This window comes from Felis catus, chromosome E3 (genome assembly GCF_018350175.1).
Source record: "Felis catus isolate Fca126 chromosome E3, F.catus_Fca126_mat1.0, whole genome shotgun sequence".
NCBI lineage: Eukaryota > Metazoa > Chordata > Mammalia > Carnivora > Felidae > Felis > Felis catus.
In genome coordinates this window covers 11,097,034-11,114,562 of record NC_058383.1, presented here as the reverse complement: position 1 = coordinate 11,114,562, position 17,529 = coordinate 11,097,034, and the positions used below count along the sequence as shown (strand labels likewise).

At 45.5% G+C, this 17,529-nt stretch overlaps 1 protein-coding gene, 1 long non-coding RNA gene and 1 other non-coding gene across 16 annotated transcripts in view; 2 read left to right on the top strand and 1 right to left on the bottom strand.

The window, feature by feature from the left end:
- Window positions 1–444: 444 nt before the first annotated feature.
- On the bottom strand, window positions 445–7,362 carry LOC105261290. Its single transcript, XR_002738830.2, has 4 exons — window positions 7,033–7,362; window positions 6,171–6,234; window positions 2,993–3,112; window positions 445–1,339 (listed from the first exon to the last, which is right to left on the bottom strand). It is a non-coding gene; the product is annotated as an uncharacterized LOC105261290 (long non-coding RNA).
- The window catches only part of LOC101096126 (general transcription factor II-I repeat domain-containing protein 2B), a 51,726-nt gene continuing 40,424 nt past the window's right edge, over window positions 6,228–17,529 (top strand). For 4 of the 14 annotated variants that reach the window (XM_023246379.2, XM_023246378.2, XM_045048204.1 and 1 more), the window contains exons 1-2: window positions 6,524–7,024; window positions 15,368–15,471. In XM_023246379.2, coding sequence (XP_023102147.1) covers window positions 15,373–15,471 — 99 coding nt within the window. In that variant the 5' untranslated portion in view covers window positions 6,524–7,024; window positions 15,368–15,372. Of the gene's footprint in view, window positions 7,025–7,588; window positions 7,610–9,780; window positions 9,800–15,367; window positions 15,472–17,529 lie in introns of those variants that run through there. The other 10 variants (XM_023246380.2, XR_002738829.2, XM_023246376.2 and 7 more) reach the window with 8 other exon arrangements.
- Window positions 11,926–12,033, top strand: LOC111558311. The gene has a single exon (XR_002739033.1). It is a non-coding gene; the product is annotated as a U6 spliceosomal RNA (small nuclear RNA).

Here is a 17,529-nt window from a genome sequence, read left to right as displayed (position 1 = left end):
ATCTCTCTCTCTCTCCCTCTCCCTCTCTCTCTCTGTCCTCTGCCACTGTCCCCCACTTGTGCATGCTCTCTCTTTATAAAATAAAATAAAATAAAATAAAGTAAAATAAAATAAAATAAAATAAAATAAAATAAAATAAAATAAAAGGGCTCCTGGGTGGCTCAGTCAGTTGAGTGTCTGACTCTTGATTTTGGCTCAGGTCATGATCTCGTTTAGTGAGTTCGAGCCCTGCATCAGGCTCTGTGCTGGGCATGTGGATTCGGCTTGGGATTCTCTCTCTCTCCCTCTCTGCCCCTCCCCTGCTCGTGCTCACTCTCTCTCTCTCTCTCTCTGTCAAAAATGAATAAGTAAACTTTTTTAAAAGATTAAAAATAATAAAAAGGAAAATACATTTACAGTACTTTTTGTTGTTTATTGAAAAAAACTCACATATAAGTGGGCCCGTGCAGTTCAAATCTTTTTATTCAAGAGTCAACTATAGTTTGCACTTTCTAGAATTTTATAAATGTACAGTCATAAAATATGGATTCTTTTATGCCTGGCTTCTTTGACTAAGCATGATGAATCTGGAGATTACATGTACCCATAATTCATTTCATTTTCATTTTCTTTTTTTTTTTTTTTTAAGTAATTGCTACACCAAAATGGGGCTCTGGCTCATAACCGTGAGATCCAGAGTCACGTGTTCTACCAACTGAGCCAGTCAGGTGCCCCAATTCATTCATTTTTAATTCTGAGTACTGTTCCATTACATGGGGTACCACAATTTGTTTCTTGATTCACCGGCTGATTGACATTTGACTTGTTTTCTGCATCCAGATATCATGAATAAAGCTGCTGTGAACATTGGCGTACGAGTTCTTGTATTCTCAGATATTCCTTTTATCTTGGGGGTAAATTCTTGTGAGGGGCATGGCTACGTCATGTGGAGGGAAATTCTCACCTTTAAAGTGTTTGTGGTAAAATATACATAACATAAAATGCATCATCTTAACAATTTTTAAAGCTACAATTCAGTGCAATAAGTTGAATTCACAATGTTGGGCAACCATCACCACTTCTATTTACAAAACTTTTTCCTGACCTCCAACATTGTTACAATAAAGCCAGCTTTTGTCAATGCCCATACACTTCCTTTTGTTGAGGTCTTTATTTCTCTGTATGGCTTCAAGTCACTGTCCAATACCTTTTCATTTCAGTTTATAGAACTCATCTGAACGTTTCCTGCAGGGCAATGGTAACAAACCCTCTCCTTTTGCTTATATTCAGCAAGGGTGTCAGGGCCATTCAGTAGGGAAAGGACAGCCTTTTGTAACTTTGTAACTCCATGCCTTCTTTTCTACAGGTTTTAAGAGAGTAATGCATTTAAAAGAATTATTAGTTTGTGTTTCTGGGCACACAGTGTATAAAGATGTAATTTTTGTGACATCAGCGATCAAAAGGGCGGGGTTGGAGCTATTAAAGAGCCGAGTTTTCATACGTCGTTGAAGTTAAGCAAGTGTAAATTTAGAGTGTTACAACTTTAGGATGTTAAATGCAGTCCGCACAGTAGCCCCAAAGAAGATAGCCATAGAATATGCACAAAAGGAAATAAGAAAAGAATTTAAACATTTCACTATAAAACTCAACTAAGCACAAAAGAAGACTGTAATACAGGACATGAGGGACAAAAAAAAAGCTGTAAGGCACCTAGAAAGTAGTGCAACAACAGAAGTAAGCCCCTCCTTATCAGTAAGGGCTTTACTTTTTAAGTAATCTCTACACCCAACATGGGGCTCAAACTTACAACCCCAAGATCAAGAGTCACACTCTACTGACTGAGCCAGCCAGGTGCCCCAGTAGTTACTTTAAATGTAAATGGATTAAGCTCTCCAATCAAAAGATAGAGATTGGCCAAAAGATAAAGACACAAGATCCAAATATTTGCCATCTATAAGAGGCTCACTTTGCATCAAAGACACAAACATTGAAAGTGAAAAAATGGGGAGCCCTGGGGGGCTCAGTTGGTTAAGCATCCAATCTTGCTTTCAGCTTAGGTTGTGATCTCATGGTTCATAAGATTGAGCCCTGAGTTGGGCTCAGCACAGAGCATTGGAGCCTGGTTGGAAGTTTTCATTTATTTTTAATTTTTTTAATGTTTATTTTTGAGAGAGAGAGACAGAGTGTGAGTGGGGAAGGGCAGAGAGAGAGGGAGACCCAAAATCCAAAGCAGACTCCAGGCTCCAAGCTGTCCGCACAGAGCCCGATGCAGGGCTCAAACTCCTGAACCTCAAGATCATGCATGACCTGAGCTGAAGGCGGACCCTTAACCGACTGAACCACCCAGGTGCCCCAACACGGAGCATTAGAGCCCACTTGGGATTCTCTCTCAAAATAAATAAACTTGAAAAAATAAAAACTAAAAAGAAAGTGAAAAAAATGGAAAAAGATATTCCATACAAATGGTAACAAAAGATCAGGAATGGCTATACTGATATCACACCAAATCGACTTGAAAACAATTCCCAGAGACAAGGAAGGATGTTACATATTAACAAAATATAGCAAGATACAATAAACATTCACCCACCTAATGGTACACCATCAAAATATATGAAGCAAAAACTGACAGACTTGCAGGAAGAAACAGACGGCTCTGTGATAATAATTAGAGACTTCAGTACTCCCATTCATAACAACGGATCGGGCAACCAGGCAGAAGGGGATAGATAAGGAAATGGAGGCATCACATAAGACAATAAACCACCTAGACTTAACAGACATATACAAAGTGCTGGCTCTAAAAAGGCAAATGCTGTGTGACTGCACTTATAAGGCACTTTAGCAGGCAAAGTCACAGACAGAAAGTGGAATGATAGTTGGGCAGAGGGAGAATGAGGAATCCTACTGAATGGATATGGATGGAGCGTCAGTTTCACAAGAGGACAAGAATGACAGAGATAGATGGTGGCGATTGCACATTATGAAGGCATTTAATACCACTGAACTGTACCTTGAAAAATGATTAGGATGGGGGGTGCCCGGGTGGCTCATTTGGTTAAGCATCCGACTCTTGATTTCGGCTCAGGTCACGATCTCCTGACTCATGAGGCTGAGCCCCACATCTGGCTCTCTAAATAAGTAAATAAATAAATATTAAAATTATTTTTTAGGGGCACCTGGGTGGCTCAGTTGGTTGGGCATCCTACTTCAGCTCAGGTCATGATCTCGCGGTCCGTGAGTTTGAGCCCCGCGTCGGGCTCTGTGCTGACAGCTCAGAGCCTGGAGCCTGTTTCAGATTCTATGTCTCCCTCTCTCTGACCCTCCCCTGTTGATGCTCTGTCTCTCTCTGCCTCAAATAAATAAAAATATTTTTTAAATGTTTTTAATAATAAATAAAAAACAAACAAATAATTTTTTAAAATGGTTAGGATGGCAAATCGTATGTTGTGTGTATTTTACCACAATTTTTTTAATTGGGGGGAAAAGTTTATTGGGAATTTTTATATCTGTGTTCATGAGAGACATTGGTCTTATTAGTGCTTTTCTTGTGATGTCTTTGGTTTTGGTATCATGGCAATGCTGGCTTCCTAGAATGAGTTAGAAAGTATTTCCTCCTCTTTGGCCTTTGAGAAGAGTTTGTGTCGATTTTTTTTTTAATGTTTATTTATTTTTTATAGAACACAAGCAGGGAGAAGAGAGAGAGGGAGACACAGAATCTGAAGCAGGCTCCAGGCTCTGAGCTGTCAGCACAAAGCCCGACATGGGGCTTGAACCCACAGACCATGAGATCACAACCTGAGTTGAAGGTGGTTGCCCAACGGACTGAGCCACCCAGGTGCTCCCGTGTAGATTGCTTTTTACCTTAAAGTTTTGGTAGATACCATCAGTGAAATCATCTGGGCCTGGGATTTTTCTTCATGGGAAGGTTTTTAATTTAACTTTCAATTTTTTAAATAGATACAGAGTTATTCAAGTCACCTAGTTTTCTTTTTTTTTTTTAATTTTTTTAAGTTTATTATTTTGAGGCAGGGGGAGGGGCAGAGAGAGGGAGACACAGAATCCGGAGCAGGCTCCAGGCTCTGAGCTGTCAGCACAGAGCCAGATGCGGGGCTCGAACTCTCACACCACAAGATCATGACCTGAGCTGAAGTTGGATGCTCAACTGATTGAAGCACCCAGGCGCCCCAAATCACCTAGTTTTCTTGAATGAGCTTTGGTAACTTGTGTCTTTTAATTTTTTTTTTAACGTTTTTTATTTATTTTTGAGACAGAGAGAGAGCATGAACAGGGGAGGGGCAGAGAGAGAGGGAGACACAGAATCTGACGCAGGCTCCAGACTCCGAGCTGTCAGCACAGAGCCTGATGCGGGGCTGAAACTCCCCAATTGCGGTATCGTGACCTGAGCCAAAGTCAGACACTTAACTGACGGAGCCACCCATGCACCCTTCCCTGGTCTTTTTAATGCTACGTTTTCCACATCTTGTGCTTCCTTGTTGGTGATTTTGCTGCTTAAAGTGGCTCTCAGACATAGTGCTCAACTGTTGTCTGGTGCCCCTAAGCACAAGAAGGCTGTGATGTGCCTTAAGTAGAAAATACCCGTGTTAGGTAAGCTTCCCTCAGGCATGAGCTGTAGATAGTGCTGTTGGCCATCAGTTCAACTGATGAATTGACAATGCATGTTACATAAGGTGTCTTTGAACAGACACACACATAAAACAGGGCTACGTATTGACAGGTTCGCAAAAATGTCATGACCAGAGGCTGGCAGAAACCTAACCTTGTATTACCCTGCGGAGTAGTGGTTCAGTCTTGCTCACTGTTTGCCTAACTTCATAGAACACAACTCTTTGGAATGAGGAGAATCAACTGTAACATAATGGGAATATTTTCCAACATCTCTTTTAAAAATAACATCAAGGGGCACCTGGGTGGCTCAGTCGGTTGAGCGTCCGACTGCGGTTCAGGTCATGATCTCATGGTTGGCGAGTTCAAGGCCCACATCAGGCTTTGTGCTGACTGCTCGGAGCCTGCTTCGGATCCTCTGCCTCCTCTCTCTCTCTCTGCCCCTCCTCTGCTCTCTCTCTCTCTCTCAAAAATAAATAAACATTGAAAAATAATAAAAATTTTAAAAATTAAAATAATGTCAAAAAAGCAGGCACTTTGAAAAAAAATTTTTAATGCTTATTTTTGAGAGGGAGAGACAGGGACACAGAATCTGAAGCAGGCTGCAGGCTCCAAGCTGTCAGCACAGAGCCCAACACAGGGCTTGAACCCATGAACTGCGAGATCATGACGCAAGCCGCAGTTGGATGCTCAACAGTCTGAGCCACCCAGGCGCCCCTGAAGCAGGGACTTTCCTAAGTTTTTTTTTTTTTTTAATCCCAGTATCGTCAATATACACTGTTATATTAGTTTCAGGTATATAATACAGTGATTCAACACTGCTATACATCACTGAGCGCTCCTCATGGTAAGTGTATTCTCTTTAATCCCCACCCCCCTCCCCTCTATGTAACCAGCTTGTTATCTATAGTCAAGAATCTGTTTCTTGGTTTGTGATACTTTCAAAATTACTTGTTGAATTGTTAGCTTTACTTTGAAAGGATACGGTTTTTTTAATGTTTATTTATTTAGAGAGAGAGAGAAAGCAAGCGTGGGCAGGTGAGGGACAGAGACAGAGAGAGAGAGAGAGAGAGAGAGCAAGAGAGAGAAAGAGAGAGAGAGAGAGAGAGAGAGAGAGAGAGAGAGAGAGAATCCCAAGCAGGCTTCACGCTGACAGTGCAGAGCCCGACTAGGCACTGGATCTCATGGAGTGTGAGATCTTGATCTGAGGTGAGATCAAGAGTCAGATGTTAAACCACTGAGCCACCCAGGTGCCCTGAAAGGACAGGTTTGTTTTTTTTTTTAACAGCATCTGCTAGGAAGCATATCTTTGATAGACACTTACAGAAAGAAAGTCTCAGCAAATTTGAGACACTTGTCTTTTTGCAAAATAAATGTGTATTAGTGGGGCACCTGGGTGACTCTGCTGGTTCCCGGACTCTGATCACAGCTCAGGTCTTGATCTCAGGGTTGAGTTCTGCCCCGTGCTGAGTGAGCTCTGTGCTGGGAGTGGAGCCTACTTAGAAGGACAGACAGACAGAAAGAAAACGTGTACTAGAACATATAAACTGCGAGACAGTAATTACCTGTGGGGAAGAGAAGGGAACAAGAACAGTGCCTTCGGTTGTGTCTCTGTAGTATTTCTTAAAACTGTGAAATAAATATGGCACACTAGGTTACATCTGAGCGATGGGTAGGTAAATGGTTTCTGTTCTTTTCTCCTTTTCGCACAATAATACACGTAAGGCGTAACTAAGGAGAAATAACACTGCTGTAATACTGGGCTGTTTGCTGGAGCGCCACCACCAACGGATGAAAGGCTCAAGATTGGTTGGCGATGGCACTGACCCTACCAAAAGGTCGGGACACGCCGTTACAGTTCCTGACAAATAACTCGATGACTTCAAGACAGAGTCTCGGGTCCGTCGAGTTGCAACCTCAGCGCTTTAAAGCCACAAGCTACAGGCGTGCAAAATACCATATTAAACAACTGCATGAAAGGAGGCCCACGTCTGGGGGCGGTGTGCAGGGGTGAGGCGGGGCACGTGCCAGCCGCTCATCAAAGGCTGGGGACCGAGGCGCACGCCTGGCCTTCTGCGGACCGCGGCTGAGCCTGCAAACAAATCCGGCGTGCAGCTCCCCTGGATTCCACAGCACCGGAAACGGCAACGCCCACTGGGGGCGCTGCGGACACACGAGTGGAGGCTGCCTTCCAGGAAGCCAAAAAAAAAAAAAAAAAAAAAACAACGGGGGTGGGGGGGGGTGAAGAAAGAAAGAGAAAAAGGAGGGATAGTGGAGAGCCGGACCCCGGCCGCCGCCCCCACGCCGCGCCCCGCCTCTTCGCCGCCAGGGCCGCCGCCGCTCCCCACGGCCGCTCCCCGGCGGTCCAGCCCTCAGACCCCTCTGCCGACCCGGCGCTGCCCGCCGCCGGGGACCTCAGGTGCGTACCCGGCCCCCGCCGCGGCCGCCATTAAGAGCGGGTGCTTCTCCTGGAACTTTCTACGCTCGCGGGGCTGGCCAGTGGGAAGACTGGGGCGGGGGAGGCAGGCCGGCCGTCCAGGCGCACGGCGGGAGGCGCCCCTGTCGCCGTCCCGGCGGCCCCAGAACCCCGTTCCCCGCGGGCCGGGCTCAGGAGTGGGGGTGGGGCAGGGAAACCCCGCCGCGGGGACAACGGTCGCGCGCACGGACGCGCAGCCCTGTCCTCTCTGATTGGCTGGGCGGGGGCGGCGGGGGCGGGCGTCTGCAGGCTCTGGGCTCTCTGGGCCCAGTGCGCGTGAGGTCACGCTCGGCCTGGCGTACGTGGGGCTCTCCCGCTGCGTGCGGACGTGCTTGATTGGGTAGGTGAGGGGCGGGGCCGCGGCTGTTGCCTGGTAACTGCCGGGGCGACACGGCGAAGGCGTGGGACTCCGCCCCCCGCGTCGCGCGTGGCGAAGGGTCCCCCGCGTGGGTTCTCGCGTGGATTGTGGCAGCGAGCGGACTGGGGCGCCCTGTCTGTTAGAAGAGGAGCCACCGACCCCGTGCTGCGGTCCGTGTCGGTGATGGCTTAGAGTTCAAGGGCGGAAGGGCATTCTCCGCCGGTCAGACCCAAGCTTAGCTGTTTTAGTAACGGCTTTATTGAGATCGGTCGTCAAGTGCGCCTTTTAGAGCGTATGATCCATGGTTTGGGGTCCACTCAGAGCCGTGCAGTCACCACCGTCGTATCTCAGCACTTTTCCGTCACCCAAAAAGAAGCCCCCTTCCCCTTCCCAGCCCCCTGCAACCGCCAGTGTCCTGTCTACCTAGGTGGTTCTGCCTGTTCTGGACGTTTCCCGGTAGATGGGATCATCCTTAGGAGTCTGTGTCTTTAACTTCTTTTTTATGGCTGAGTAGTGATCCATTGTATGGTATAGATATGCCATGTTTCCCCCTCCCCGCCAATGGATATTTGGGTTGTTTCTACTTCTTGGCTGTAATGAGTAATGCTGTACGATGGACGTTCGTGCACATGTTTTTGTGAGGACCTGTTTTTTACTCTTCGGTATATACCAAGGAGTGGAATTGCTGAGCCCAAATTTGCCTTTCGAGGGGAAAAGTTTTCATGTTTTGGTGGCCTGCTGGTAATGGTTTGTGTGACTGGCACAGGGGGCCTTCAGTACCCACAGGACTCGGTGTCAGGCTGCAACAGGTGTTAACCTGCAGTGCTGATGTGGACTGGTTCCCAGTTCTACCTGCCTGCCTGCCGGTGACTTCCCGAAGTGGGCTGCCTGAGCTCTGGGTCTTTACCAGGACCTTTACCCGGAATGCCTGGACATTCTCTTCCTCACTCTCAAGCTGCCCAACTTGGAAATCATGCTGGCGTGCCTTCATCATCTTATCCCTTTTGGTTACTCTGTTTCCACATGCCCTGGACCATTTCAGGGGTGGTTTGGCTTTCATTTAGCCTTTATTACCTGTTATTCCGCCCGGTCTATGGAGGTCTGTCTCACTCGAGAGCAGTGGAGGTGGAATTTCTTCACCTCTCTTTCTTGGTGCCCTTCCTGTGAGCAGAGTATGCCGGGTGCTCAAAATGTGTTTTTAAGTTTTTATTAATTTTGGCTAAGCTAAAGTTCTTGACCAGTTGTTAATATTTAAACTTGACTAATCTTATTCTGTGACCTTGAAAATACGTATTATTTCTTGTTCTCTTCCATATTCCTTGCTAATTGCAGAATAGAATACCTTGTTGTCTTGAAATTTATTGATATTTATTTATTTTAATTTTTTTTAATCTTTATTTTTGAGAGAGACTGCCCAAGCGGGGCAGGGGCAAAGAGGGAGGGAGACACAGAATCCAAAGCAGGCTCCAGGCTCCCAGCTGTCAGCACAGAGCCTGACGCGGGGCTCAAACTCATGAACTGCGAGTTCATGACAGGAGCCAAAGTCGGAAGCTCGACCGACTGAGCCACCCAGGCGCCCCTATTTATGTATTTTTTAATTTAATGTTTCTTTCATTTTTTAAAGGAAGAGAGCGCACCAGTGGGGAGCGCAGAGAGAGGGGGGGACAGAGGATCCAAGGCAGGCCCTGCACTGACGGTAGAGAGCCTGATGTGGGGCTCAAACTCACAAACCCCATGCGGGGCTCCAGTCCATGAACCGTGAGATCATGACCTGAGCTGATGTCAGAAATGTAATGGACTGAGCCACCCAGGTGCCCCTGTTGTTATTTTTTTAATGTTTATTTATTTGTTTTGAGACAGAGAGAGAGAAATCATGCGCATGAGCCAGGGAGGGGCAGAGAAAGAGGGAGAGAGAGAATCACAAGCAGGCTCCATGCTGCCAGCACAAAGCCTGATACGGGGCTCAGTCTCACGAATTCTGAGATAATGGCCTGAGCCAAAATCAAGAGTCGGACACTCAACTGACTCAGCCACTCCGGCACCCCTGTTGTTACTTTCTTTTAAGTTTTTATCTGGCTTTATTGAGATATTATCGGCATGTAACGTTGTGTTAGTTTTAGATGTACAGTGTAGTGATTTGCTATATGTATTTATTGCAATATGATCACAACTAGTTTAAGCAACATCACCTCATGTAAGTTACAAATTTTGTTTTTTAATGTTTATTTATTTTTAGAGAGAGAGAGAGCACAGACAAGGGGCAGAGAGGGGCAGAGAGAGAATCCCAAGCAGGCTCCGCACCGTCAGCACAGAGCCGGACAAGGGGCTCAATCTCATGAACCATGAGATCATGACCTGAGGTGAGGTCAAGAATTGGATGCTTTACCAACTGAACCACCAGGCGCCCCACGCGTTGTTGTTTTCTTGTAATGAGAACTTCTAACATTCATCCTCTTAGCAACTTTCAAACATACAGTACAGTGTTGTTAACTCTAGTTGCCACCCTGTGCGTTATAGCCCCAGGACTTCCTATTTTGTGACTGGAAGTCGGTACCTTTAACCCCCTGCATACATTTGTGTTGAATGTTGAATAGGTCCACTTGAGTTTATAGTTCCCATTTACTGTGGCCCGAACTTTGGAGAAGGTGACAACTCAGGAACTTAATTAAAATCAAGGTCTCCGAGGGGCGCCCAGATGGCTCGGTGGGTTGAGTGTCCCGACTTCGGCTCAGGTCACGATCTCACGGTTTGCGCATTCGAGTCCCGCATTGGGCTCTGTGCTGACAGCTCGGAGCCTGGAGCCCGCTTTGGATTCTGTGTCTCCCTCTCTGCCCCTCCCCTGCTCATGCTCTCTCTCGCTCTCAAAAATAAATAAACAAAAAAAAAAGTTTTTTAATAATAAAGGCCTCAGAGACCTGAAAAATTCACCTTGGGAAAGGAAAACCCAGAAACAGTCTGAAAAATAAACTGGGCCACTATTTCAAGATGTGAGGGGTTTGCCAAATGGAGCAGATGACATTCTAAATGATGAACAGTATAGGTGATAGAAGTGAATGCTAAATCAGGGATGGGCAGACTTCTTCTGTGAAAGGCCAGATAATAAGTATTTTCGGTCTCTGTCACATGCATGCAACCCTGTCTTTGCAGAAAAGCAGCTACAGCTGAGCTGGAAACATCTGTGTTTCAGTAAAACTTTATTTACAAAAAGACGTGGCAGTCTGTATTTGACCCACAGGCTGCAGATTGGTGACTCCTGTTCTAGATGTTTGCTTTTCATTAGCCAAATATTGCATTGGACAGGAGAGACCCACAGCCCTCAAGGATTGCTGGGAAAATATGTGATATTTGAGGGATTTTTGTTTTGTTTTGTTTTGTTTTGTTTACATCTCCAGTCTTAGAAAAAAACTGGGGCCCCTGGCTGGCTCAGTCAGAAGAGCCTGTGACTCACTCGATCTCGAGGTCAGGAGTTCGAGCCCCACATTGGGTATAGATTGCTCAAATAAATATACTTTTTAAAACCCAATAAATACAAGAGCAAAAGGTTAAGCACTGTGTAAAATCTCTGATCTAAAGGAACATTGCTTATTCTTTAGATTTGAATAGAAAAGAATTAATCACCAGCTAAGCTTTGGGAGATTTTACTCTGTGGTACAAGCTCTCACCGTTAAGGAATCTTAGCTTTGTTAGAATGAAACATGGGGACCCCTGGGTGGCTCAGTCAGTTGAGCGTCCAGCTCTGGATTTCGGCTCCGGTCATGGTCTCATGGTTCGTGAATTCAAGCCCTGCATCAGGCTCTGTACTGACAGCCTGGAGCCTGCTTGGTATTCTCTCTCTCTCTCTCTCTCTCTCTCTCTCTCTCTCTCTCTCAAAATAATAAACTTTTTTAAAAAGGGGGGGGGCAGAATGCAGCGATTTTTTTTCCTGGAAAATGTTCTCAGGGTGGGAGACCCCAGATCAGCTCCTAATCATGTTTCATTACATTGTTTTAAGTCATCGCTACACCCAGCACAGGGCTTAAACTCACGACCCCAGGATCACGAGTCACATGCTCCAGCGACTCAGCCAGGCAGGCGCCCCTGGCTTTCATGATTTCTGATGCTCCATTACTGGATGGGGGGTTCTAAGTCACAAAACTGAAAAGACAAGGTTCCTGCCTGCATTCGTTGCTAGGTGAAGGATGCAACAAAACGATAATTATGCAACACTCGCTTTTTTGTCATTGCGGGTAGCGCAGTCGATACCAAGTGATCATATCCTTTTCAGTTCCACCTCGCTTGATTTTGCCTATCATTTATTCTCTTGTAAAAACCAGAGTTTTGACATCACAGTCCTCTTAGGGATTACTGTGGTGTAATTAACAGAAATGATACCTGTACCACGGGCACCAACAGATGTCAATCAAGCAACTCACTCTTGGGTTTTGCAGGAAGGCTTTGCTAGAACCGTCTCCATGCAAAACATCGTGCAAAAGAATAGATAACCACGGTGCTTGCTTCAGCAGCGCGTAGGCTAAAGTTGGAACAACACGGAGAATAGTAGCACGGCCCCTGCACGTGGATGGCACACAAAATTAAATAGATACAGTGGTGTCCATACCTGCACTTAACTTAGGAGAGTTCAGCCATGGTCGAACTGCAACAGTGAAAAGAGGAAAATCACTACTTAAATATTTTAGGCACCTTCTGTCATTCCAGTGGAGGAACATCCGACTTAGGAGCACGCAGGACACAGGAGCCTGGAATATTCCAGTCCCTTAAAGGGTCTCAGTTCTCAGGGGCCTCTCCAACAGGAGCATCTCAAAGCACCATATGGGATTCCAGTGTTTTAAAATGTGTTTTTTGGGGCACCTGGGGTGGCTCTGTCGGTTAAGCGTCCAGGCTCTTGGTTTCGGCTCAGGTCATGATCTCGTGGTTCGTGGGTTTGAACCCCGCATCGGGGCCTGTGCTGACAGTGTGGAGCCTGTTGGGCTCTCGTTCTGTCTCTCTCTCTCTCTCTCTCTCTCTCTGTCTCTCAAAAATAAGTAAATATATTTTTTAATGTGTTTTTTTCGGGTCACCTGGCTGGCTTGGTCGGTGGGACGTGTGTGACTCTTGATCTCAGGGTTGTGAGTTCAAGCCCCAAGTTTGGTGTGGAGATTGATTAAAAATAAAATCTCTAAAAAAATGTGTGTTTTTCATACATCGTGGCCCCTAAACTAGTTCACTGGATGATTAATGGAAGAAACCATGTCAACACTGCAGGGAAAACTGGCTGGCGGGACTCCATGAAAGGTTACAATTAGAGACATGGTCACAGTGAATGTAGTATTCCTGCCATCAACATATGAGTCATCAAACAGTGGCATTTCGTGTTCCAGTAGCTGCTTGGTGACCAGCCAAATAGGTGATAAGATTTTAGAGAGATGGAAAATATTAAAATTACGGCTGAAAGACATGAACTCTGAAGACACAGCCATTGATGGCAAAATTCGGAAAGAAAAGGGAACCCTCCCCCGACCCAAGAAGAATGGCCTTCTGATACGCAGCTCGAAGTCACTCTGAGTGGTTGACATGTTTCAGGACCACTGACTTGAAAAAATGTGCGTCGTGTTGGCAAAGTTGCATCGGGTGATAAAGAGCTAGAAGTCAGCAGCTCCCCAAACAATTAACTCATAGAAGGAAAATGTTCCCTCTGGGACAGATAATTTATTGCTTCCTAAGATAATTTTGACGATGGGTGAATTTGCCTTTAGACGTACCTACTTCCATTATAAGATGAGACTCTGTTGTAGGAAAAGTTTTTTTTTTTTTTAATATTTATTTATTTATTTATTTTGAGAGAGAGAGAGAGAGCACATTCGGGAGCAGGAGAGGGGCAGAGAGAGGGAGAGAGAATCCCAAGCAGGCTCCTTGCCATCAGTGCAGAGCCCAATGTGAGGCTCTACCTCATGAACCGTGAGATCATGACCTGAGCTGAAATCAAGAGTCAGATGCTTAACTGCCTGACCCCCGCCCCCAACCCCCTACAGCTTTTTGTTTTGTTTTGTTTTGTTTTTTTAGCTGACAACACTCTGTCAGATGGGATACAGAGCACTTGGAATTCTCATGTATTAGCAATAGGAACACAAAATAGTACAGCCACTTTGGAAAACAGTTTAGTCCTTTCCTATGAAGCTTAAAAAGCCTACTTCTCTTGGGGCGCCTGGGTGGCTCAGCCAGTTAAGCATTTGACTTCAGCTCAGGTCGTGATCTCACAGTTCATGAGCTTGAACCCCGCATCCAGCTCTCTGCTGACAGCATGGAACCTGCCTTGGATCCTCTCTCTCCCTCTCTCTCTGCCTCTCCCCTGCATGTGTGTACATGCACCCTGTCTCTCTCAAAAAGAAATTACAGATCTTACACTAAAAAGAATGAACTTTACATAAATTATACCTTAATTAAAAATTTTTTTAAATGACACGAACAGGTCTTTCTTCTTTAATAACCAAAGATGTGAAATGTAATCCTACTAAGGATCTAGTATACAGCAATTATAAATAATTTGAAAATAAAAACTTTCCTTTATTTAAAAGGAAACTGCGAGTGATCCATTTTTTTGACCATTTTTTTCCCTTGCTAAATAAAATCTGCAGACATAAACAATGTTTGAGTTCAGAGATGAGTGCCCCACTTTGATTGCTTTATGCTCTGCTTCATTGAGAGACCTCTGTACTTGGAGGTTATTTTAAGCACATGGAACACCATGTCCTTTTTCATTTTACAAACCACCCACACATAAACAGTTGATAATTACAGACTTCTACTTGTTCTCAAAAATGGGTGTGATAACAAGAAGACAGTCAAAGGTTTTAGGATCATTATTTAAAGGCTTCCAATTGGGGGTGCCTGGGTGGCTCAGTCGGTTGAGCTTCCGACTTGGGCTCAGGTCATGATCTCACGGTTCGTGAGTTCAAGCCCTGTGTCAGGCACTGTGCTGACACCTCAGAGCCTGGAGCCTCCTTTGGATTCTGTGTCTCGTTCTCTCTCTCTGCCCCTCCCCTGCTGTGCTCTCTCTCTTTCTCAAAAATAAATAAAAACATTTAAAAAAGAATACAAAAAAAAAATACAAGCCTCAAGTTGAAGTGTGTATGTTTCCTCAGTCGCTCGTGGCCAGGTCATGCCTGGTATGAAGTCACATTCTATTTCATAATAGGGAGACTGATTTATAAAAAGTTTTAACCAAAAACATTTGTATTCTAATGGTTCTGCTAGTCTATGGTCTGTCTCAGGAAGAACATAAATCTAATTATGGCATCCTCAAGTGTCTTCAGAGAATTTATTTATTATTATTTTCTTAATGCTTATTTTTGAGAGAGAGAGACAGAGCGTGAGCAGGGGAGGGGCAGAGAGAGAGAGGGAGACACAGAATCCGAAGCAGGCTCCAGGCTCTGAGCTGTCAGCACAGAACCCGACGCGGGGCTCGAACTCACAAACTGCGAGATCGTGACCTGAACCAAAGTTAGACGCTTAACTGACTGAGCCACACAGGCACCCCTATTTTAATTTATTTTATTTTATTTTATTTTATTTTATTTTATTCTATTTTATTCTATTTTATTCTATTTTATTCTATTTTATTCTATTTTATTTTTAGTGTATTTAGTTTGAGATAGAGAGCACAGGTGGGAAGAGGGGCAGAGAGCGAGGAGAGAGAGAATCCCAAGCAGGCTCCATGCTGTCAGCATGGAGCCTGAAGCAGGGCTCGATCTTACGAACCATGAGAGCATGACCAGAGCCAAAATCAAGAGTTGGACTCTTCACCGACTCAGCCCCCCAGGCGCCCCGGTTTCTTCACCCATAAAGGGAGGTTGGAGCTAGGTCATCTGTGAGAACCGTCCCAGCTCTAGGTGCGTACTTAGAGGTCACTGTGGATTTCTACCACTCACTGTCTTGTTACTTCTCTTGGACAGGGATCATGGCCCAGGTGGCGGTGTCTGCCCTGCCCATGGAGAACGAGGAGGCCTCAGAGAGCAGGATGGTGGTGACGTTCCTCGTGTCCGCTCTGGAGTCCATGGTGAGGCAGTCTGCGGTTCTGTACAATGTCCCCTAGTTGGACCACTGTCGAAATCCTAGAGCTGGGCCACACTCTGACGCTTGGCCGCAGTTCTATACCCTGTCTGTGTAACCGTACCCCTCTGTGTAGAGGTCACGGGCTTGGCAGGTGATTTTAAAGCCACTTCTTACCTGGTGCAAGTAATTCTGTCAATGTGAACTTTCCGGATCTGAAAATTTAATGAAGGCACCTCTCTTCCCTTGTTTGAGAACGTTTCTGCTCTAAATTCAAAAGCGAGGGGCGCCTGGGTGGCTCAGTCGGTTGGGCGTCCCGACTTCAGCTCAGGTCACGATCTCACGGTCCGTGAGTTCGAGCCCCGCATCGGGCTCTGGGCTGATGGCTCAGAGCCTGGAGCATGCTTCCGATTCTGTGTCTCCCTCTCTCTCTGCCCCTCCCCCATTCGTGCTCTGTCTCTCTCAGTCTCAAAAATAAATAAACATTAAAAAAAAATTTTTTTTAAAAAAAACAAAAGCGAACCAATAGGGGCGCCTGGGTGGCGCAGTCGGTTAAGCGTCCGACTTCAGCCAGGTCACGATCTCGTGGTCCGTGGGTTCGAGCCCCGCGTCGGGCTCTGGGCTGATGGCTCAGAGCCTGGAGCCTGCTTCTGATTCTGTGTCTCCCTCTCTCTCTGCCCCTCCCCCATTCATGCTCTGTCTCTCTCTGTCTCAAAAATAAATAAACGTTAAAAAAACAAACAAACAAAAAAAAAAACAAAAGCGAACCAATAGGCTATTTCTGCACGTCTATTTAGGTCCGATGTGCAAAATGTACCTCGTGGGTAAAAACATGGTGAGAAACGTGTATAACCTCAAAGTGTCTGATTGCAAGATACTTACCGATTAGAAAGGGAAAATAAGCACCTTAATAAAAGTGGAGAAACCTGAGAAACACCCCCTTTAATCAAGCGATCAGAGCGGACATCAGCAGTAATGGGACAGACCGACATCCCATGCCTCCCGACGTGACGCTCCAGGCGGGGGCTTCACCGTTTCTGTGCCATTCCTGCCCAAAACGCATGCCGAATCTAATGGGGAAACACCAGGCAAGCCAAATTGAGGGACATTCTACAAAATGACCGGGCTGGACTTTTAATAAACGTCAATGTCACGAAAGACAAAGACTGGAGAACCATTTCAGATCGGAGGACAACTGAAGAGCCAGGACGTCATGTAGAAACTGTGACCCTGGGCTGGATCCTTGACCAGAAAAAAATAAATAGATTTATTCTTTTTTATAAAGAACACTACTTTTTAAAAAAATTTTTAATGTTTATTTATTTTTGAGAGACAGAGACAGAGAATGAGTAGGGGAGGGGCAGAGAGACAGGGAGACACAGAATCCAGAGCAGGCTTCAGGCTCTGAGCTATCAGCACAGAGCCGGACATGGGGCTCGAACTCACGAACTGTGAGATCATGACCTGAGCCAATGTCAGACGCTTAACAGACTGAGCCACCCAAGTGCCCCTCTATAAGGAACGTTATTGGGTCTGGGCCCCTGGCTGGCTCAGTCTCAGGAGTATGCGACTCTTGATCTGGAGGTCGCAAGTTCAAGCCCCACATTGGGTGCAGAGATTACCTAAAAGTAAATAAACCTTTAGAAAAAGGATATTACGGGGTCAGCTGGCAAAATACCAAACACACACGAAGCTCCCTCTCATGCACACGTGCATGTGCACACACACACGCGCTCACACCCCTAGAACCATCATATTTGAACTAGAAAACCAAATGTAAAGAGAAATTTTGAAAGTAACCCAAAGTAAACTGAATAATGGCCCCCAAGATGTCTGTGTCCTCACCCCCAGTGCCTGTGAATGTTCTTACTTGGCAAAAGGAACCTTACAGATGTGATTAAGTTAAGGATCTTGAGATAGGGACATTATCTTAGGTTATCTGAGGGTAGATAGATAAAACTGTTTTAAAAAAAAAACTTGGAATAAATTTTAAAAGAAAGCGTCAGTATCTGTTTGAAGAACAAACTAGAAATGTTTTACTCAAGAACTGACCATCTTCCTTCCC